Source organism: Lissotriton helveticus, chromosome 9 (assembly GCF_964261635.1).
Source record: "Lissotriton helveticus chromosome 9, aLisHel1.1, whole genome shotgun sequence".
NCBI classification, from domain to species: domain Eukaryota; kingdom Metazoa; phylum Chordata; class Amphibia; order Caudata; family Salamandridae; genus Lissotriton; species Lissotriton helveticus.
The window spans coordinates 1,212,769,015-1,212,792,866 of record NC_136070.1 but is presented as its reverse complement, the minus strand read 5'-3'; the positions used below and the strand labels follow the sequence as shown (position 1 = coordinate 1,212,792,866).

Sequence of the window (23,852 nt, the reverse complement as noted above, 5' to 3'; positions counted from 1 at the left end):
GACCAAAACAGAGTGCAGATAATATGGTTGGCTCACCATCTGTGCTTCATCATTCACAGCATGTTGGACTATGGCCACAGACCTGCGGCTATCCAGCTGGTGTAAAAAAGAACAGCAACCGCCAATTACTAAATGCTCTTACATCGTTCCTTTACCTCTATTAGATTTGAATAGCATCCTCAGTTCGTAGGCACAGGATTGCAGAAATTTTTTTGCTGTCCTTGTGCTCTCTGTTCTAGGGACATTGCAGTGCTGCCTGTGCCATGCTGTATTTGTTCTCATTCTGCAAGGGAAACTGGCAGACTGATGCCCGTGTGGTACCTGTGTGAGTGTGTATCTTGTAGTGCTGCTGCTTGTACTATGGCTCTTGTGCTTATGTGAATGAAGCTTGCATGTTTGATGGCTGGGTTCCACCTGTCCTGTGTGTGCATGCTTTTCTGGAAAGCTTGCACTACTGATAACCATGTGTTAACTGTTGTTTGTGTAAGGGAGATCCTTGCTCTATTGTCATCTGTTGCCTATGTTCTTTTTTTTTTAAGTTCAAGTTTATTGAAACCGAAACATGGAATAAGAAAAAACATAATACAGTATACTCCATCAATAAAAGGCATATGAAAAAGACAAAAGTATAAAGGGAGAGGATACAATAAAACAGGAATCAATAGCCTATGTTCTACTTTAGCTGTGCAGCATCTGTTTTGAGTGGTGTGTGTGTGTATGTGTTTAACATGCACTGGTTCTGCCTGGCTGCAACTGTGTTTTTGTGCATAGGAGAAGATAGCTCTAGATCCTGTTCTGGATGTGGAACCTTTGCACTTCTTCTACCTGTTTATGGAGCTTGGACATCTTCTTCCTGTGTTGTATTTGGTTTGTTTATGTAAGGATATCTTAGACTGGTACTTTATAGGTTGGACCTGTAGGATGTTTGGGGAGCTTGCGCTATCTGTATACATACAAAACTTCACCTGCCGCTGTATGTGCAAGGGAAGCTAGCACTGCTGATGCCTTGTGGCCCTTGCACTGTTGATGCCCTTGTGATCCCTGTTCTTTATGTCTTAATAAAGCTTGAGAAAAGCCTTTTTCCTTGCACAAAAGACAACATGCAACATGTTAATTGGATAGGGGCACACCGCAGTCATCTCATTTAGGAAATTCAAGTGTATATGGTGAAATGTATTCCTAAGGTGAGGGTGGTGGCAGAGAGGGCAGGTTTGTAACTTGATGGCCGTGCCTCGGATGATAGGGCAGAGCCATACATGCTTATTGAGTGAAACTTAAAAGATGTCCAACCTTTGTCTGTGTATTAATCACACTTAAAATACTGCCTTTGCTCTTCTTCATCCTGCAACTCTGGTAACCCATCACTCCTTCAAATCTATCTTCCCATTTAAATTGTTAGCTGCTTCATCTTCAATTCTCCGGACTGCGTATTGCTCTAACTATGCTTGGATTGCAGTATTCTGGGGAAACAAGTCTTCATTGTACACCTGTTCAAAATGGCTAAAAAAGGCTTCCTCAATGTCATAAATGCTATCTGACATCTCACCCCTTGTATCAGACAGCTCCTCTTTGATTCTGTTCCTAGATTGTTCTTTTTTAGCTTTCCAAGCTAAAAGTTTCCCACTGGCTTCCCCATATTCGAAATGGGCAAGAGAGCTAGCTTGCCACCGTTTCCTAAGTCTAGCATCCAGCACCTCTTCTAATTGAGATTTACATAGTACTAATTCTTGCAGAGTAGATGGTCCATGCTGGTGGTTCTGAGCTAACAGATCTTCTTCTAGTCTAGCTATTTTTACTTCTATTTCAGATACTTTAGCCCTGAATCTTTTTTGCCTCGTGGATTGAATAGCCAGGATCACCCCCCTCAGAAAAGCCTTATAAGCATCCCAGACGACTTCAATTGGGGCGGTTCCTAAATTTAGCTCAAAGAAACCCTCTTACTCCTCAATCAGTTTATTTGTTACCTCATCCTCAAACAGAATACTTCGATCCAAAGTCCACCTCTTCATACTTTGCTGTCCCGAGAGTTTTAAGACTAAGGAAACTGCTGAATGATCTGAGAGGTGCCCACCTAAATGTTTAACCTCCTTAACCTTTCCTCCCAACTCCTCTGCAATTAAGAAAAAATCTAGCCTTGACTTATGGCCTAACTTCTTATTATGAAATGTATACTCCTTTTTTGCTCCCCAAATATATAACCAACCTAGTTGATTCATAGCATTCACCCAAACATTTCTTGTTTTAGAGTTATATGTGGATCTATCTCTGTATGTTTTGTCCATTTGGGGATCAAGGACCACATTAAAATCTCCCACTAGGATTAGGGGATCCTTAAACTCTAACAGTTCTTCCATCATTTCTCTAAGCGGGAGAGGGTCGCCCAAATTCGGACCATAGTACCCTGCAACTGTAAATTTGTAGGAATGACATTTAATCGTGGCTATGGCCCATCTACCCTTTTTGTCAACTCTGGACTTCTCTACTGCTAAGGCTGAGTTCGCTTTAACCAGGATAGCTACCCCTCTTATGGTTAATTGCTGAGAGGAGCAAACCACCTCTTGAATCCATTTTTTCTTATTGCAGATTTCCCTCAATTCTTTCTCTGTAAGATGTGTCTCTTGGAGTATGGAAATCTGCTCTGGCGCATCTTTCAAGTATTGAAATATCCTTTCCCGTCTGTAAACTACCCTCAGACCATTTAGATTCCAAGTTAGGACCTTTAGATATATATCCTGGGTTAACTTAGACTGTACCATTGCTTCTTTAGTGGGTGGAAATTATGATTGAATGAAGCAGTTTGGCGAATTGGACGTTTAAAAAAAAAAAATTCCCACATGCTCCCCACCCTGTGCACGACTTCCATACCCTCCCAATCCCAGCCCTCCTCTTTCCCCTCGATAGTGCTCCCCTGGAGAACCCCCCTTATTCTTCTTGGCCCTACTCTGGCCTTGAGACTCCCCTCCTGACAACAGACGGCTATTTACATCTTTACATGGTGAGTTTTATCTCCCTTTATGTGTTATTTTTTTTTTTACCTTTCCTTTTTTTCATTTCTACAATTTACCTATATGGCCTGCGTATGACAAGCCCACAGAGAAGAGGGTGAGAGAATAGTTATAGAGGAACTCGGGGACAAACAGCAATTTACTCCGCCCCATACCTCCTGAACAGATTTTGATATCAGTTGTAAATATGATTCTGCTTCCTCAACTCTTTTAAATACCCTCAACTTATTTTTAAACATAACCTTTAATGACGCTGGGAACTGCAGCTGTGCTGTTGCACCCTGCTGTCTAAACGGGTCTAGTAATTTCCCTAGCTCCCACTGTCTGGACGCCGTGATTGAGGAAACGTCTAATCTAATTTGAAAGGTAATCCCCTCTGCTAAAAGGGAACTGCTCTTTAAAGTTCTATTAAGAATCTAATCTTTCAAGGAATATGTTAGAAAATTAATCAGAATCTTCCTTGGCCTCGTCTTGTTTGGCTTCAGTCTATATGGGTCTCTATGGACTCTCTGTATATCTTTGATTATGTCTTATTCTGAAACTTCAATTGCTGTGGCTTGTTTGATTAATTTCGCTACAAACTCAGTAATGTTATCCCCTTCCGCTCCTTCTGGTACTTTCAGCAGGCGAAGATTATTTCTTCTTTGAGCATTTTCAATAGATTCCAGGTTTTCCTGATATCCCTGCTCTCGCTGTCTTATATCATCAATTTACTTTGTATGTTGCACAGCTAGCTTTTTCAAATCTGTAACTGTGGATTCTAGAGCTGTAGTTCTGACAGCTAATGCATCAAATTTTTCCTCTAATTTTTCACAGTAAGATTTAATCTCTTGTTGATTCTTCTGTGAAACCTTAAATCCGTTCCTCATTTCATGGCTTAAAGCCTGCAACATTAACAGAACCGGCTGTTCATTAGGGGTCTTATCGTCCTAGTCCAGTAATTCCACCTCCAAGCTCCCTAGCATTTGATTCGGGGGTACTTGAGTCTTATCCTCCATATTTAACTGGTAGTCCTTACTTTCCTTAGAGCATACATCTTCCTTACTAGATATTGCTAATTCAGTTTGTGGAGTAGCTGAATTCTCGCTTAGTCCTGAGTTCTGCATACCTGTTATATCCACTTGGTCCACCAACGGCTGGTATCTATTCGCGCTCAAAAAGCCCTCTGGAAAGCTAGAGCCCGTGGAAGTAAGACCCTCAGATAATGGTTTTAATTCCAAAATAGGAGTTATCACCGTAAAAAATTGTTTAAGTGAAGGGGCGGGCTTTGTTTTTATAAATGACGGCTTTGGGGGGTGAGTTTTTTAAACCAGCTTTCCCTTTCTTTGATTTTGCCTAGGCTTTAGAGGAGAAGGGTTGTTTATTTATAGATGGCGGCGGTTTGATCTTCGGGAGCGTTATATCTTTTTTCGTAGGTTTTTTAGATGTTTTAGCTGTCTCCACGACTTGCTTATTGCTTCTTAAACTATACCTTAAAACTTGTGGTCCTTGTAATTTTCTCCTTAAATCAAGTGATGCTCCCTCTACTTCTCCAGTAGGTGGAGTACCATCAATCTGATTTTGATTTTGATTTCCCACCCTAGTGGTCTCTGGGGAATGAAGTCCGTAGGTACATGTCCGCCCCCTGCCTCTGCCTGCATGAGAAATTCTGGAAACTGCACTGCGCCCCCTTATCACCTCTAGCGCCGCTCTGAACCACTGAGCTACTCCCCTCTCAGTCCTGCTGTCTTGGAGCCTCCTCACCTCCTTCTCCGTGCTTTGTGTCGATGTAAAACTCAGCAGCCCCCTCTTTAATCTGTATCCATATTCTACCAAATAGGTAGGAAACCAGTTGTTCTCCATTGGAGTGGCACTGGATGGTCCCTTGTGAAATCTGAAGAAATCCTCCCTGGAAGACTGGATGCTCCCTGACCGGGTAGGTGGTAAGATGGGAGAGATGAATCACCAGGCAGTGCTGAGAATTGTGACCCAGAGCAGCGGGCCCTTTACAAAGATATTGATAGGAACACACTTCCCTGTCCTGAGGTGGCGCTGACCCACAATGGAATGATGTGTATTGTTGACTGGTTGATGCACTAATAAATCTTAAGACCTGCAAGATGGCAGGCAGGGCTCCTAGGGTATGCAACCTAGGCTAGTGGGGGAGGCTACTGTCCCAGTTCTGAGGGGCTCAATCTTCTGGCTACTAGTGGGGAGCTCCTATACACAGCAGATGTGGTGTTGCTGCCAATCCTCTGCCTAGTTTTTTGACCTATTGTGCAAATGCTTAAACATTGTGTATGTAATTACTGGAGGATGTAGGAAAGTGCCCTTTTTGACATGGTCACCCTCACTTTTTGCCTGGTGTCTGATGCACGACAGAAGTGTGCTGGTTTCCTGCAATCTAGTTCCCCAGTACCAGATCTATTGCACTGAAACTGTACAATTATTCCCCAAATTGGAAATACCTTTAGCACCCCCTGTAAGTTCCTAGTAAATGGTACCCCTGATACCTAGTGTAAGGAGGCTAAAGAGGGTTCCTGAGGGCTGCAGCATGTATTGTGCCACCCTAAGAGAACCCTCAGCACCAACATGCAATCTGCCATTGAAGGATGTGTGCTGTGGTCCAGAGAAAAGTGAATACAAGACATGGTACACCTCCAGTGTGCCTGCCTGCAGACACTGCATGCAGTATAAGTAAGTCTCCCCTATAGCATTCCTTACAGCTCTATGACAGGGTGCACTATACCTCATGTGAGGACATCTGCATGAGCAGGACCCCTGTGATAGCAAAGTTGATTCTTCGATATTGCAAGTGAACAGGGATGCCGTTTGAGTACAGGTGCTGGACACAGGTGGTTACGAATTCCCCAGCTACATTATAGCTTAACTGAAACTAGAGATGTTTGTTATTAAACATCTAGTATTAATAAACCCACATTGATTCCAGTAGTAGATTTATTAGTAAAAGCACTCAGAGGGCACCTTAGAAGTACCCCCTGAAAATCGACTGACTACTAGTGTGTTGATTGACTGACGTGGACCAGCCAGCCACCACTGATAGGTTTCTGACCCCCTGCAGGTGAGAGCCCACGCTCTCTGAGGGCAGAAGCAATGCCTGCTCTGGCCAGCAGGATTGCTAAGGGATCAGCATATCAAGGCAGGATGCTTCAAAGGCCTCTGCCACCTTTGATATGCAACCCAAGACATCCCCAGACAGGTAAAATGCCACCCCTTACCCCTGATCCATGTGGCACTAGGAAAGGCAGGAAAATTAACTAGTCAGGAGGGATGCCCCTCCCCTCTCGGGCTAGTACCACCCTTATTTATTTTATTTATTTATTTTATTTGCGAGTTTGTACCGCGCTAGACTCGACTCCCGAAGGAGTATCTCCACGCCTTTGACAGCTACAGCATAAAAAGGGGGGACAGACCACTGAGTGGCAAAAATAAATTTTTTACAATTTATTTATTTTTTTTAAATAGGAAAGTTGTAAGCTGTTTTCTGAAAGGGAAGTGCTCTCTGCATTGTCTGAGAGACTTTGGGAGGCTATTCCATAAGGAGGGTCCTGCCACAGATAAAGCTCTGGTCCCCTGTCTGGCTTTCTTAGCCCTGGGTACACAGAGCAGGCTTTGCTCACTTGACCTTAGGGAGCGGGTAGGGACATAGGGGATGGAATTATTTGCCAGATATGCTGGCCCTAGTCCATGTATGCTTTTGTGTATTATGCAGCATATTTTAAATTTGGCTCTCTGTTTGACTGATAGCCAGTGTAGTTTCACCAGCAAGGGTTTAGATGGAGTTCGAGGGGGGGGCGTTCAGTACCAGGCGGGCAGCGGTGTTCTGAACCACCTGGAGCCTAGCCATCACTCCATCACTTGCAGACAATAGTAGGCCGTTGCAATAATCTAGTCGGCTCAGGACCAGTGCCTGTACTAATGTCCTTCTGGTGGAGTCCGGAAGCAATGGAAACACTTTCCGTAGCAAGCCAATGATGTGAAAGCAGGAACCCACCACCTGATTGCCATGTTGTTTCAGTGAGAGCTCCTGGTCCAATCGTACTCCCAGGTTTTTTACTACCTGTTTGGGCTCAGGGACAGGGCCAAGATCTAAGGGCCACCAGTCCGGAGTCCACAGGAGTTTGGCCTCACCGAACAACATGACTTCCGTCTTTCCAACATTGCATTGCAAATAGTTGGATGACATCCAGTGTGCCACCGCTTTCATGCCCTGGGAAAAGGAGTTCTTGACCTCAGTGGTGAGAGATTTAAAAGGAAAGAGGAGTTGGGTATCATCCGCGTAAGATACCGGGATGAAACCATATGTTCTCATGATGTTAGCCTGGGGTGCCACATAGATGTTAAAAAGGGTCGGGCTCAGACACGAGCCCTGTGGCACCCCTTTGGAGATCTCCACCTCCTCTGACCGATATCCTCCCATAGTCACACATTGGGTACGGTTAGACTAGAAACTCCTCAACCATGCTAGTGCCTTATGTTCCAGGCCGATGTTAGTTAGCCGGGTAGTCAAGATGTTATGTGACACGGTGTCAAACGCCACGGACAGATCCAATAGCACCAGGATCACAGAGAAGCCTCTGTCCTGGAACATATGTAGATCGTCCGCGACTGACATCAGGGCGGTCTCGGTGCTGTGCCTTGGCCTGAAACCTGACTGGGAGTAGTCCAACCCTCCTGCCAATTCAATGTAATTGGACAGATGTCGATTAACAAACTTCTCAATGAGTTTGCTTACAAAGGGGAGCAGGGAGATAGGCCTAAGGTTTGACAATTCTGTCCAGGGGGTAGCAGCATTTTCCCTTAAGTTGGGCTACCTGATGTGGACATGACATTTAGAATTCCACCTTTAAATTCCCTTAGTTTTAGTGGAATTAAGCTCTTAGTCAGGGTTATGCCCTCTTCCCACAGGTTGTCACTCCAGTTAAAGCTCCTAAATTGAGTATTTAGGCGGCACCCCTGACACCAGGGACTCTGATCCGACGGATCAAGAAGAGGAGGACATTGAGAGCTGAAAGAATAAGCGAGAACTGAAAACTTCTGTGGACTTTTGGCACCAAACCCTGCCTGCTGCACTAAATCTCTACAGTCGCTACCCAGGGACTCATCCGGCGCTGACCAGCTTCCAAGAACCACAGAAGACTGACAGCCTTCACAAATCACGAAGAAATCTCCCCTGGAATAGAGGAACTTCTCCCCTGCAGTCCACAGGCACCGAAATACAAACTACCGTGTTGCCGCTCCCTGCCAGCTCGATGCAGCAGCACTCCAGAATGAAGAATCTCTACTCCTTAAGGTCAGATCCGCCCTCTCCTCCCACCAAGTGAGAGGACACCAGGACCTACAAGAGCTGCACAGGACCAATACCTTGGGTACCAGACACCTTGAAGAAAGCAGAGACCATGAGAGTCCAGTCGGGACTCCAACAACTCCAAGACAGAGCAGCCATCGAAGAATGTCTGCACCGCAGAGACCCACTTCGACCCCGCCCAGCTGTCCTGATTTTGCACTCTCAAACAGCGAGACCCATGACCGCAAGATTCCAAGGCACACTAAGCCCAGATACACTTTCCACTCTGCACCCGAGCGCTCCAGCCCAGGTACCAACGAACCGACTGTGATTCCTTGTCCGCAGGACCCTTGTGACCCGAGCCACCCCTGTTGGAGCTCGTGGTCTTGTCCGCATGTTTCTCCGGCAGACTGCTGCTAGGTGGTCCCCTTCTTTCTACTAGCGTAGCACGCACAGCTCCCAACCCAAACAGGACCTCTGCAACTGGATGCCCCAGGGCAGGTAACAAGTGACTATTGGTGGAACTTTGAACCCTGGCCCCCTACAAACCTAAGTCCCGAAGGAGACCCCAAGAAACCTATACATGCCTTTTCTCCCATAAGAAAGCATTGTGCATATTGACGAATTTATGTGAACATTTTACTTACCTGCTAAAATCAATATTTAAATAAATACTTACCTGATCACTAATTTCTTGGTATCAAAATGTCTATACAAATACGACCTATGTTTCTAAATTGCTCTCGGATTTATTCTGGACTGTGTTTGTCATTTATTACCTCTGTGTGTGCCAGCAAATGCTTAGCACTACCCTCTGATAAGCGTAACTGCTTGCCCACACTACCACAAAAGAGAGCATTTGGGTTGTCATTTGTGCATCTGCAAACCAACTGAGGTGTGCCTGGACTCTTTACACAGCGTACATCTTGGTCCACTATAGAAAGAGCCAGCTTCGTACAGAGGAGGAATCAAAACCTTTCTATTTTTAAATCTAATATTTTGCTAGACGACGGTCTGTGATGAATGACAAAAGAGACCTTCTGGTTCTTTTGTATTTTCTTTATAATGAAGTTAGTTACCAGATCTCGGGTACCTTTCTGTACAATGGAATATGCAAGAATACAACAGTCAATCATCAATCAATCATGCCATTTGTATAGCGCACTACTCACCCGGGAGGGTCTGAAGGCGCTTGGGGGGAGGGGTATGCTACTGCTTGAACAGCCAGGTCTTGAGTTGTTTCCTGAAGGCGAGATGGTCCTGGGTCAGCCGAAGGTGGATGGGGAGGGAGTTCCAAGTCTTGGCAGCCAGGTAAGAGAAGGATCTTCCTCCGGCGGTGGCTCTTCGGATGCGTGGTACGGCTGCGAGGGCGAGGCTGGTGGACCGTAGCTGGCGGGTGGGCGTGTAGAAGGTCAGGCGGTCGTTGAGGTACTTGGGGCCCAGGTCGTGGAGAGACTTGTGTGCGTGGGTGAGGAGCCGGAACGTGATCCTCTTGTCGACGGGGAGCCAGTGCAGGTTCCTCAGGTGGCTGGAGATGTGACTGCGTCGGGGGACATCCAGGATGAGTCGGGCAGAGGCGTTCTGGATGCGCTGGAGTCTTTTCTGTAGCTTGGATGTGGTTCCGGCGTAAGGGGGCGTTTCCGTAGTCCAGTCGGCTGGTGACGAGTGCCTGGGTGACAGTCTTCCTGGTCTCGGTCGGGATCCAGCGGAAGATCTTGCGAAGCATACGCAGGGTGTTGAAGCACGATGAGGAGACGGCGTTGACTTGTCTGGTCATCGAGAGGGAGGGGTCCAGGATGAAGCCCAGGTTGCGTGCGTGGTCGGTTGGCTTGGGTGCGGTGCCCAGGGCTGGGGGCCACCAGGAGTCGTCCCAGGCGGAGGGCGAAGATCCCAGAATAAGGACTTCCGTCTTGTCCGAGTTCAGTTTTAGGCGGCTGTCCTTCATCCACTCGGCGACGTCTTTCATCCCTTCGTGTAGGCAGGTTCTGGCGGTGTCGGGGTCTCTGGTGAGGGAGAGGATCAGCTGGGTGTCGTCGGCGTAAGAGATGATGTTGAGGTTGTGCTGGCGTGCGATGGCTTCGAGAGGTTTCATGTAGATGTTGAAGAGGGTGGGGCTGAGTGAAGATCCTTGCGGGACGCCACAGATGACTTCGGTGGCCTCGGAGCGAAACGGGGGGAGGCGGACTCTTTGTGTTCTTCCGGCGAGGAACGAGATGATCCACTCCAGTGCCTTCTCTTGGATACCGATGTTGCTGAGGCGCTGGACTAGGGTGCGGTGGCAGACCGTGTCGAATGCAGCGGAGAGGTCCATGAGGATGAGGGCCACTGTTTCCCCCTTGTCGAGCAGGGTCCGGATGTCGTCGGTGGCTGCGATGAGGGCGGTCTCGGTGCTGTGGTTGGCTCTGAAGCCGGACTGCGAGGGGTCGAGGGATCCGTTCGTCTCGAGGAAGGCGGTCAGCTGTCTGTTGACGATCTTCTCGATGACTTTAGCAGGAAAAGGGAGGAGCGAGATGGGCCGGAAGTTTTTGAGATCGGTGGGGTCCGCTGTAGGTTTCTTCAGGAGGGCGCTGATCTCGGCGTGCTTCCAGCTCTCCGGGAAGGTGGCGGTGTTGAAGGAGGCGTTGATGATGTTCCGGAGTTGGGGTGCGATGGTGGAGTCGGCCTTGTTGAAGACGTGGTGTGGGCAGGGGTCGGTCGGTGATCCGGAGTGGATGGTGTTCATCGTGCGGGCTGTGTCTTCGGTGGTCACCGTGGTCAAGGTGCGAAGGGTGGCGGTGGGGGCGTTGGTTCGACGGTTGGGTGCGTGGGTGGGGCGCCGAAGCTGTTGTGGATGTCGGCGATCTTGCGGTGGAAAAACGAGGCGAGGGAGTCGCAGAGGTCTTGTGACGGAGTGATGTCGTTGGTGCCGGTGCTGGGGTTGGAGAACTCCTTGACGATAGTGAAGAGCTCTTTGCTGTCGTGGGCGTTGTTGTCCAGTCGTTCCTTCAGGGATTTCTTCTTGGTGGTGCGGATGAGCTGGTGGTGCTTGCGGGTAGCGTGTTTGAGGGCGGTCATGTTGTCGGTGGTCCGGTCGAGGAGCCAGGCTTTCTCGAGGGTGCGGCAGGTCTTCTTGGAGTCCTTGAGGTCGTCGGTGAACCAGGATGCCTTCTTGCTTCTGCGTCTGCTGGTAGGGTTCTTTAGTGGCGCGAGGTCGTCGGCGCAGGCGGTCAGCCACTGTGTGAAGTTGCGGGCTGCTTCGTTGGGGTCCGTTGTGTTGGCAGGTGGGCTCTGATAGAGGGAGGTGGTGAGCTGGTCTGCGGTGATCTTGCTCCAATTCCTGTGAGGTACCTGTTGCGGGTGGTGGTGGGTCGTGGATCTTTTGAAGCTGAAGTGGACGCAGCTGTGGTCGGTCCAGTGGAGTCGGTGGCGTGGCTGAAGGTGATGTACTTGCTGGAAGAGAAGACGGGATCAAGCGTGTGGCCGGCGTAGTGGGTGGGGGTGTTGACCAGTTGCTTGAGTCCGAGGTTGGCGAGGTTTTCCAGCAGGGCGGTGGTATTGCGGTCCTTGTTCTCCAGGTGGAAGTTGAGGTCCCCGAGGAGGATGTAGTCAGTGGAGGGGAGGGCGTGCGGGCTGATGAAGTCTGTGATGTCTTCGCTGAATTGTGTGCGTGGTCCCGGGGGTCTGTAGACGAGGGTGCCTCTGAGGGTCGTCTTAGGGTCGGTGTGAATCTGGAAGTGGAGATGTTCGGCTGCGGTGGTGATGCGGATGGTGTTCCTGTGGACGATGGCGATGCCACCTCCGGTCTGGTTGATGCGGTCCCTCCTGATGATCTTGTACCTGCCCGGGATGGCGATGGCGATGTCGGGTGCAGAGGAGGCGTTCATCCAGCTTTCCGTGAGGAAGGCGACGTCCGGTGATGTAGCGTCGAGGAGGTTCCAGAGTTCCACGGCGTGTCTGTGGACGGAGCGGGTGTTGATCAGGATGCACTTGAGGGGGTTGCTGCTGGTGTTTGTCTTGGCGGGTGCGGGGCAGGTTCGGAGGCAGGTGAACTTGCAGGTGCAGCAGGTGAAGGGTCCGTGGGTGCGTCTCGGGGTGGCTCGGCAGCAGGCGTGGGTCCGGCCGGCATTGAGTGCGTTGAGAGTGGCGGCGTCGTAGGTCAGTCGGGTCGTCTTGCCTCGGCGGGGAGGGCCAGGGGTCCTGGCGCTGGGAGCGGGCCAGGCGCGGACGGCCTCAGACGGGCTTACCTTTGGCGCACCTTCGGCGCTCAATCGGTGCTCCCGCTACGCGCGTCCGCTGCGCGGTCGCTCTGGGGGCATCATAAGTAAGGAGCCGGGAGGGAGGAGCAGCTGGGTGGCGGGAGCGGGGCGGCGAATGGAATCACAGGGGGGCCAGGCAGCAGGGAGGCAGCGGCGGGAAATTCCAAGAAGCAGCGGGCAGCAGGAAATTCCCAGGAGCAGCGGGAAATTCCCAGGAGCAGCGGGCAGCGAGCGAAGGAATCTGCAGGCAGGAGGCGGCAAAGGCAGGCAGGAGCGGCAGCAGTGAGTGGTGGTGGCTGGAAAGGAGTGAAAACGTGAGAAACATTTTACTCTCAAGGCCGGTTTGAGAGTGATTTGATATTATTGGCCAAATGTGCTCAAAAGTTCAAGTCTTCCAAAGGCACAGTCCTCTCCATTTAGCATTGAGGCAGCAGTGCTGATCTTTTTGTTCTAATTTGGCAAGAACAGAAGCATCATGGCCCCTGCCACACATTTTTGTGTTGTAGCATGTAATAGAAGACTAAAGCAATTCAAGAGACTTTTCACAGGTGCATTAAGTTGAAACTGAAATAAACTTGTTAGTGTAAACCTACCTCATTACTGAAAGGAGTTATTTAGTAAACAAACCCCAAAAGCAAAGTATGCGGTCGGCCAATTCAAGAAAGCTTTCACATGGCCGTGTCCTAATAATTTAACTGGGCTTGAATCTTTCCTGGTACATTGTTATTTTATTTATTTATTTTTAATCATTTTTATAAAGAATACAATCACAACCGCTGTTAGCATAGAATGAGTAGTAGTTGTTTATACATTGGTGTTTATATAGCTAGCCCCTTCTGTCTGTATTTTGAGAGCGAAAGAAAAGCAAGAAGGAAAGGACAGAAAAATTAGTGCTGAAAACAAAAGAGGTATAGGACAGGTACGGAGAGAGAAACAGTTGCTGTACATTACATTACATTTGGCATCAGCTATACATTGCATCTGACAATTTCAGGATGTTTGAGTCCGCATGCAGCCCCAACCGGGCTATAGTAGGGAACAACTCTTTGGGTTGAGCTAAATGTACAGCATTGTAAAATAATTGTAAGCATGACACCCCACTCTTTTACAGTGTGTTTTTTCTGAATGACACCCACAAGACATTCTTTCATTTTTTAAATTAATTTGTTAATGGAACAATATCGAATAAGGACGGAATAGAGGACAGGTTGCAATTTGCTAAATCCGTGCTTTTCCCATCAAACAACTGCACAATTTAGTTGCAGTGCCTAGATCATCTGTAAAAGTGCCATAACTTTAAGTGGGCGCTACACGTTTATGGTGATGGCTGCCATTCTGAGATGGCTGCACGAATAACCATTGTCCCTGAATACATTTTATAGAGGCTGGAGTGGAGATCATAACTCCTTTGTTTGAAGGGAGGACACCCACCCCCTTGGTGTAACAAACAATGGACTACACAATGAGAAGCAAAGCACCAGTGGTTTTTTCACTATCCCTAAATTGTGTAGCGAACTTACTCATAGAATTACTGCCTAGTTTTGACATTGCCTTAAAGTACACAATGCATTGAAACTCTTTTGGCCAGAATAGGTGGCTTGCCATTGTTCCTTACATGCCCAGAGATGCCTATGTGCTACTCAGATTATTTTGTGACTTGAGGATATATGACCAGGATGTCTCCATCAATGCAGCAGAAGAGAGCTCTAGAAAAGGTTGCCTAGTCACTCCATGTAAAAGATGAATTATTCACAGCGGTACCAGCAGGTTTTTTAGGTCTCACCTACCCAGCGTGCAAGCTCTGCTTTGGAGAGGTCTTTTGGAATCACTCCGTACTTTCTTGGAAACTCGTGCATGTACTGCACTGTTTCCAATGAGTACTCGTGCATGTACAGTGTTTACCTTGTGGGAGCGAGCAGCAGCGCCATCTGTTTGCAATTATAGCGCCTGCCGCTGCTCGCTCCCGCAGGTAAACGCTGTACATGGACTTCCGGCCGCGCTCCACTGAAACCCCTTTGAGTGGTGCCCTCAGCGTCGGATGATTTGTGAACTTTGCTCGGGCTTTACTCTGGTGTGGCCACATGAGGGCGCCATCGATCTTCTGGTTGTTCTCAGCACAGGCTTCACTTTGCATTACAGACTTGAAAAATTATCAAATTGAAACTGCCCTCTTCAGCTTCTGATTTCTGCCTTCTTGATGTGTGAAGTTGTAAATGATAGAAACTGTGGAAAATTCTATGGAAACTTTTGTGCAGATTGCAACATTATTCACTTTGCCTCATCAACGCCCCGTGATATAAATACTTGTGCCTGAAAATAGACATCTGTCAAAATGTGTTTCGTACAAATCCTAGACGTTTTTGACACCCGTGTGGATGCCGCCACGCCAGAGAGGGTGGGGCGACGGTACCTGCGTTTGTCGCCCAGTTCACCCATGCCCCCCCGGCCAGCCCTGAATGGAATGGTTATAATTACAACTGCTGTCGACAACTGTGAATCATGGATGCCTTATTATTGCTAAGTAAAAGAAACTGATAAAAACTCTAATAAAGAAATTATTTTAAAAAACAACGCATTGTTTGGGAAGATTTGAAATTGTTTAAGCAATGTTAATATTGGATAACTACATTTGTATTAAAGAATGCAAAAGTCTGATAACATAAGATTCTTGCAACATCCTTCAGCTGGTGAATTAAATAAATGAAACTTCCAGTTTGAAATAATTCCTACCCTCTAACATTCATAATGTGGAGCATTCCATGAAACCACCTTTAGTAACTTGGGCTTGTATTTCTATACTTTAATATCCCTCCTACTCTTTTTTTTGTGATATCTGATGGGAGACCTTAAGTTAGCACATTTTGCAGTTAACCTGCTACATGGCGGATTAAATCGCGGTTGTAGCCTATCTCTAGTTTAATAGCCCATGAACCCAATTTTGGGACAGCCTTTCTTTCTCCGCATGATCTTTGTATGCTCAACACAGGACTTGAAACAAGCAATTCAGCCCTGAATGATGGCTAATCTTGATTCTGGTCAAAATGTAATAGGTAGGGGAAAGAGAACGGTGAGCCTGTGGGTCCCAGCAGTGCGACTGAATTAGATATGGTAACAAGCATTTGCAATGCAATACATCTCGCATTTACGCGAGTTTGAGCTATTGGCATTGTAAATGGCAGTGCCTTTTATTTTTGTTTTGCTTTTTAAAGGATAAATAAAACGCATTGTCAATTACAATGCCAATAGCTTAAACTCGCGTAAATGCGAGACCTATTGCATTGCAAATGCTTGTTTTTTTAGCATTACGCTGTCGATGAGCAGAATGCTTCAGTTTTCTCTCACTGTGATTATACTTTGCTTGTCTGTTTAATGATCTCATGTGCACCACCAAGCACTGATCTGCATTATCTGCACATGTTCCAAGGCTATCCCAGCAGATTCCAATATTTAGTGTCTGGCCCGATCCTCAGTGTATATTACTATTCTACTGTTTTTTTTTCTATTCTCATCACAGACGGAATTGTTGGTCTTCACCATTGGTCTCTACATCATTTACAAATGTGTTAGACATTTGTGGACCCAAAACACACGTGCCACAACCAGGCCCAAACAACTGTAGACTATTCCGAAATCCATCTGCTTTACTTTCTATAATTTTGTGGGAGGGTGAAGTGGCAGAGTGGACAATGATGAACTATGGGTGTAAGCTATGCACGCATGTGGATGTCCCTTGCACACCTTCTTGGTCTTGCTTTGACCACCAACACACAGATACTGACAAATTTGAGTTTTAATATGTGTACCTATCTAACACACGGCCACAAACTCTCCTGTTCATTCTAACACCACCAACTCACACTACACATACTCCTGGTCACATGTAAATGGTTTTGCTTAGTATTCTGATTTTATTGACCGGGAGTACGGGGGTGGCTAGGACAGGTTGTAGGGAATCTGTGTGCTGGTTATTCTGTTTGGGGGAGTTTTGTGAGTGGCTAATGCATATTTGGATGAGTTTAACTTTTATTCTGTTAAAACCCTGTCGAGATCATTTTGGGCCTCAGTTGACTACTTGTGCTGTTCCTTATTTTCTAGTAAATATTACAGCTCATGAACATGTATGGGGTCTCCTTTCACTTAAGACATGTGCCAGCAATATTTGGACACTAGGAAGGAGCCTCAGCCCCCTAACATGTGGTGAAATCAAATAAGAACCTCAACCCCACTCCATGGTGTGCAATATTTTAACCCCTTGCCCTGTAGCTGTGGTGTTAGTTTAATGAGATATGTGCTGCTCTCTGAAGGATAAATAACTTTGTATAGTGCAACACAGACTAAGACACTGCAAAGGACCCCTTGCTTACTCTCTCACTTGTTGTTGGCCTCTTTGATGGTTCTCAGGCCTGCGCTTTCATGAACTCAAAACATGTTGTTCACCTTCACACCTCCACTTTGGCAGCTGGGATCTTAGTTGTGTTTGGTAGCAAGGGTTTCATCTCCAGTGAGAGTGAGACCATGCTGGGTGGATTTAGCTATGCGAGGAGAGAGTCGATCAGGTGTCGCAGTATATATGGAGAGACTGTTCAACTGTAGGTGAATGCTAGACAAATATTGTAAAAAATATAAAAGTGCTGAAATAGAAGCTGACAATCCCCTGCTGTGTGACGACTAGCAAGAAGCAATTGATTACAGGAAATGTAAAGATGTAGAAACCAACCACCTGCCTTTCCCCTCCTCTCCATGACAAACTGTATGAAATGTTTCGACATCTCTATAATGACAGCGACCGATAGACAGACCAAGTCCAAAAGGATGCAGTACGAACACCGCACCATTCCATAATACACACTATAGTAGTTCCAAATAAGGCAGTGGCCTTTAGGCTGGATTCCGACTGATAGAACACTGCCGGGGTTAAGTTACCTATCAGGAGAAGGCGAGGCATCATGCTGTATTGTAGTGGCTTTAAAAAAGTCAAAAATAGTGTGCCATGTAGTACTTTCTAGTCCCAGCTCCTTTGTATGAATCTGTTTATCTGAAGCTAGGATGCTGCGCCTTCTGATTGGGAGGACTTTAGCAATGTGATCAGTGTTGCTCTGTATTGCTCTTTGAGGGGTGAGGACCACTATGGATTCAAATGGCAAGATGTCACGCAATGACAAACATTTCTACTACATGGGCTGAATGCATAAAGTTGTAGACCTGCATGGGTACAATTTGTCTGTATTCTGATCAATCGTATTGAAGCAATATTAGATGTCCTTGGAGGGAACAGCATGAGCATTCTGGGTTGTATCAGTCTGACCAGCATACTCAACGTGGTTGTCGGGCTGTTATTTCCTGTACACGTCTTGAAATGAAATACTTTTTTTGCTAGAAGAATGTCTAGCCATGTGGCTTCTGGCATGTATCTTGGTATAATTGTCACTAGCTTTGAATTCATCTGCTGTTACTGTTCGGTAAGCTGCTATTTTGTTTATTTTCTATTTATTTTTTATTTCTCTTTTTATACTGACTTTTCCACCATAGGTTTGCACCCCCTTCTCTCGTCAAGCAGATAAATGTCGTCCTTTTCCCAAAATATCATAATTTGAGCATAGAGCGGGTATCTGAAGTCACTGATCAGTGTAATGGTTTTAGGGAATTTTATGATTGTGGGTGTTTTTTTTACATTAATGTTTGCAAAATGTCTTGTTACTAAAACCTGTTTGCAATAGAAAGAAAGCTGCCTTGGCCCGCGCTGAATTCCAAGGTGAGCCACCCAACCTGGGCATGGCTACGGAGACTAAAGTTCTCGGTAGACCCTGTTAATTTCTGGTGGAGACTCGGCCTGCCCCCATTTCTTGGTATTTGAATAGGTCACTCTGGGAGAGCCTTTGTTGTTAATTCCTCGACCCAGACACGTTGCAGTGCGTGCTTCCTCCTCTGAGTACGTGTCCTTGTTCTCGATTGTTTTGGCGAACGTGCAAGTCACAGTGGATATTTTGTGCCTTTGGAAGGAACATACCACCCGCATTTCAAAGGCTCGTGCTTTTAACTTGTTCCCACTCCTCTGATTACACCATGTGCTTTATTTCCTGTCTCTTTGCAGATTGCTCTCTGTGCATACGCAAGTTTTTGTCCTACAAAACGCAGTGCCCGACATGTCGCGTGGTGAGTATGTGTAATAAATAATGCTAATAAAATGAAAATAGTTCAGAATGATGTAGTTTTGCAAACGCCACAAAAGAAAATGGTGATTCTGCTCCTAAAAAAAGGTTTCTGATCCCAACCACCTAGATTACCTGTGTAAAATGTATAACTTGCTCTGTGCTGCCCACATATGTAACTTGCTCTATGCTTCCACCGCTTTGAAAAGGTGGTTGCCTGCTAGATGGGTAGATTTCTGGAAGCCAACAACTTTCTACAACCTTTTCAAGCACATTTCAGGTCAGCCAGGGGGCTGGATTGGAATTGCTGGCTCTTGGGGTTGAGTTTAGACAACACGTGAATGATGCTGGTACGGTGTGTTTGCTTGTTGTGTCTGCGGTGTTTGTCAATGTTGACCATGGTTGTCCAAGGTCACAGAATGTGGGGTGCTTTGAAGCTCTCCCAGAGAGCAGAGTCCAGCTGCTTCCATTCCACAAAAAGCTTCAATATGGAGCACTTCCTTATTTCTTGTAGGTTTCACACACTGGGAGTAACAGTTGAAGAATGTGAGGTTGGCGCCTTATCTACGATGCCTGGACTCTAGCACGTTCTTCCCACAGCAGCATTGGAAGCACTGCCTCCCCTGGTTTTACTTTCCCCCTTTCTGACCACCTCAATACATTGCCCTCACACAATCCTTTCCTAGTCCCCTCCCTCTAACATATGGCATGCTTCAAGCAAATGTTTACCTTGCATTAGGACCATGTGAAGCTTATGACTTCGCCTATTTCTTCATGTCTATTGTACTTTTGAGGTCTGTCCAGAGACTGCTTTAGCTGTTTCCAGAGCTTGTGCCATCGAATCAAGAGGCGAGAAAGAGGCAATGTGTTAGCTCCGCTGGGCAACGCGTCAGCATACCTGAGCATTTATTAGTTGCAAGTATATTTCACATTTTTGTTCACCCCACACAGTGGCAATTGGTAGCTGCATTTGTCAGTCATAATGTATATAGACCTCTCTGGACCCTGTATCGTGATAACACTTGTTCTGTAGTTTTCTTAACCTCAGAACTTTCCTCCCTTGAGCACCTTGCTCAGACCATTCTTTACCTGGATAGTTAGAGCAAACAGACCGGTAATAGTGCCACGGCTGTTGCTACTCCTTCGTCCGCGGCTTATGAACTCCTTAGAGACTTGACAGGCAGGATTTACAAATGGGAAGGCATAGTGGAAAGTAAGAGGATGAGGTTGGTAGTATACTTTGGATGGCTTGAAAATTAAGTTTGGTGCTAAGACAGGGCGCACTGACAAACTGGAGGAATTGAAAGGCAAGCAAAAGACACGAAGCAGAACAAAAAGACAAAAAAGAGAAAGAAGGTACTGAGTCTGATGTTATAGAGAGATGGCGCATAAAGGACCAGGAGGCATCAGGATTGGGCACACCAATGGGGTTTGGGGAAAGGTATTCAAAGAGAGGCTGGAACATAGATATAGGAGACACAGAAGGTCAACTGGCAATGGGTAAAAATGCACAGAGGGAGATAGGCTCACTTACATGCAAGAGGCATGGAAAGAGACTTGTGGCAATAAGGCAAGAGCAGCAAGAGGAGACAGATGCCTTTTGCATCAGGAGCTAGAGGGGCCAAAGATCGGTAAGGTAAACAAAGCTTGCTCAGAGAGAAGCATAGTGTGAAGAAATACGATGGCAGTTAGAGATGGGGAATTATAAACAGGGCATTGACGTAGGAGGCACAGAAAGAAGTAGGCTGCACTGTGACACAGCATAAATTGTCTGAGCACAAGCATGCCTGCCTGTGTATGCATGCTTTAGAATGTTAAGATCATATTTCTTTGATTTGACAATGCGTGGTCAACTTTTGCTGGTGGCATGCGGATACTTCTGAATTTTGAAGACAACATTCTTTCTGCTGCCACAGCCGTACTTTTACAGCAACTGCAGATACTTAATGTATGTATTAGATCCCCCTTCACTTAACTGCATTTTTTAAAATTAAGAAATAGTGCCCACTGGAAAAATGCATGCCGAGCAGAACTAAGGGATTAGGATGGCCGGCGGTGGCGATCCGCCCACCATCCCAACCAACCTCATCAGCCAGGCTACCTTGAATCCAGTGGCAAAGTGATCAAGGGACCTATGTCTGGGCATACCCTGCCAACTTAGGGCGAACAAAGCGAAACCAAAGCTATAGCTCACTCCGCCACCCCAGTTCAGACATGGCAGGGTATGCCCAGACGTGGGTCCCTGGCTCACTTTGCCACTGGATTCAAGCTAGCCTGGCTGATGACGGCTGATTAGCCAGAAACCGGTACCAGAATGCTTGTTTCCGGTCCAGGGAAGACATAGCTTGGCAGTTCGGGCTGGACTGTTCCCATGAGGCACAGGGTCAGACTGATTTGCATATGGCCATGTCTGTACTGGGGTGGCGGAGTGAGCTAAAGAATGATGATGGATTAAACCCAGATCAGTTGACTGGGCGTGAGTGCTCGCAATGTTCAACACTCCGTCCATCATCCCCTTTGATTTTTGCTTAGCTCTAAGAGAGTTGAGTCTGAGACTAGGTGTTTTGGCAGCTACAAACTCTTTAGCATGCATGTTGCTTTTAGCTGAGTCAGGAAGTCAACTAAAATAGACAGCACAGGCAGGGAAAAAGTCGAGCAGCAGAGGATGGGAGAATTACAAAGCCATCAAAATGGATGCCACAACCAAGATGGTTTCAATTTATGCTAACAGAAATTATTCCAGATTTCCACACGAGGGTGGCGGGCGGATGAAATTCTGCCCGCCATCCTAATAACCCCCTAAATGTTTAGCGGTTGTGTCAACCTTCACAAGACAGTGTCATTTGGAAATACTGGGAGGCATAATGCAAGGACAAGAAGGGATTTTGGAGGAAGGAAACTGTGGAGAGGTGAGGAATGGATTAGCATAGCATATCCATTATTAGATCTGTGTTTCAACAACACAGCTGTCAAACCGACCTATTGCTTACATAAATATACAGTGTGCTTTGGGTCTTCTCTTTTCAACCATTGGCCTTTTCTTTTACCAGACTCGCAGCCATTGGCTTGAGACTTTATCACTGCTTGTTTCAGTCCACTGGAGTATTCATCTGTCACTTAATACTATTGGCTTCTTGGGTGTATCCGTCTGCCTCCACTCAAGTGCATGCATTGAACTGTAAAAGGGACTACCGTCCAACTCTTGCCCCCCCTTGTCTGCTTCTGCTAGATCCCGCCCATAGGTCTTGTGCTACGCTGCTAGCGCTGTACGTGTTGGCACTGTAAGCCCAGTCCTCTTGCCTATCTCAGTGCGTGTTGTTTCTTGGTGCTGAGGAATCAAGGTGCGAGTCCGCCTTTGGCAACAACTGCCAGTGGGGCGATCCAGAGATTCTGACAGTAGAGGATGGTCCACATCGATAGTGCAGTATATTCCAGCGCTTTCGTTGAGCAGCTAGGATTTTGTTGTTAGAGCAGTCTGTCGCAGCATTGTCACCACAAGGTCAACATTCTGTCGTCCTAGAGGTATATTCCGGTGCTGTCGCAGTGAGGCAGCCATTTTGTTGTCTTAATGGTATGTCCCATCGCTCTTGCAATGAGGTCACCTTTCTGTCATCATAGCTTTATATTCCAATGCTCTCACTGTGAAGTTAGCATTCTGATGTTGGAGCAGTATATTCCAGCACTTTTGCTATGAGGCCAGCTTTCTGTCATCAGCACGGTATATTCTACAGTTTTTTGCTTTTAACAACATCAAGAGGCCATGTGAATAGCAATCTAGAGTTTGGTATTTGTAGCCGGATTTAGTTTTTTTAACAGTTACTGTGGTATTGCAAATGCTATTTTTATTTTTGATTAACAACAATACATCTAGCACCCATTTTTGTTATTGCTGTTATTATTATTACTGCTATCAGTATGTGGAGGAAGGAAGATTTTAAGACCACCATCTTTTTTTATTTGTACGTCAAAGGTTGGGGCTGTAACTACATTTAAACTGTTCTGATGGATTGGGGCCGTGTTGCACTCCTTTTGATTTCATTCCTGGCTTAGCCCTTTATCCCAAATTCAAGTGCGTAAAATATAACCTCTAGTGTAGGTGCAGCGAATGGCAGGCATTGTATTGGAAACATGGCCCTTGTAATTGCATTCGGCAATTACAAATTGTGTTTCTCCGCAATGGAACACGCTTCTCTTGCTTTCAGCTGAGCCTCTGTTTGAATCCAGAGATTTCTTTCTGATGCAAAGTTAATACCCTGGACTGATGCGATTGTTGCAGTCTAAAAACAAAACAATACTGCTTTCAATTAAAGAAGATTACTTTTCATGCTTCCTGGGGAGTTCGAGAAAGCCTGATGTGTCGCTGCTGCACCATTCACAGCAAACAGCCTCGTTTCTTTTCTGACAATGAAGGAAGGGGAGAGAATATAGTTAGACACACGTGCTCAGTTCTCAAGGGGCCAAGCCTGTTCATTGTGCACAGAAATGGCCGCCCTGTGAGCATTGCATTCTGATGAGATGCTGCTTCAACCAAGGGGCGCCTGGAGTTGAAATTCAGTTCTCGTTTGCATTGTTGGGACAACTTGGGATTGCACACTTATTAAATTAGAAATGAGTATTTGGAGAGCATGATAATATATATATATATATATATATATATATATATATATATATATATATATATATATATATATATATATATATATATATATATATATATATATATATATATATATATATATATATATATATATATATATATATATATATATATATATTCGCTCCCGTGTTTGCACCAAATTCCTAGCACTCTCGAGCGGGTGCCATCAAGCGGGAGGTGCCCCCGCATCCATGACTGCTCCAAAACCTCGTAGTTTGCACCACAAAGAACAGCACTCACGGTGGCGAGCTTAAAGTTTTTATTAAAAAGCTCACGGTGTCCAGACGCGTTTCGGCATTCGCCTTTGTCGATGGTAAAGTGGCGGTGCCGAAACAGCCATTTTTTATGTTTACAATTCATTGACACTGATAACGGACCACATGACCACATTCATGGTCGCCATCTTTGAACGTGCAATCAGTTGTTCATCTAATACATAGCACGATCACAGATCGACATTTATATACATTATGACATATTGATCATCTTATGTACATTATGCCACAGTTCGCGCGATAT

The 23,852-nt window shown here is 46.2% G+C and overlaps 1 protein-coding gene across 4 annotated transcripts in view; it reads left to right on the top strand.

The window, feature by feature from the left end:
* RAD18 (RAD18 E3 ubiquitin protein ligase) overlaps nucleotides 1-23,852 on the top strand; it is a 742,369-nt gene that overhangs the window by 127,869 nt on the left and 590,648 nt on the right. For all 4 annotated transcript variants that reach the window (XM_078662418.1, XM_078662420.1, XM_078662419.1 and 1 more), the window contains one exon: nucleotides 18,619-18,680. In XM_078662418.1, coding sequence (XP_078518544.1) covers nucleotides 18,619-18,680 — 62 coding nt within the window. The remainder of the gene's footprint in view (nucleotides 1-18,618; nucleotides 18,681-23,852) is intronic.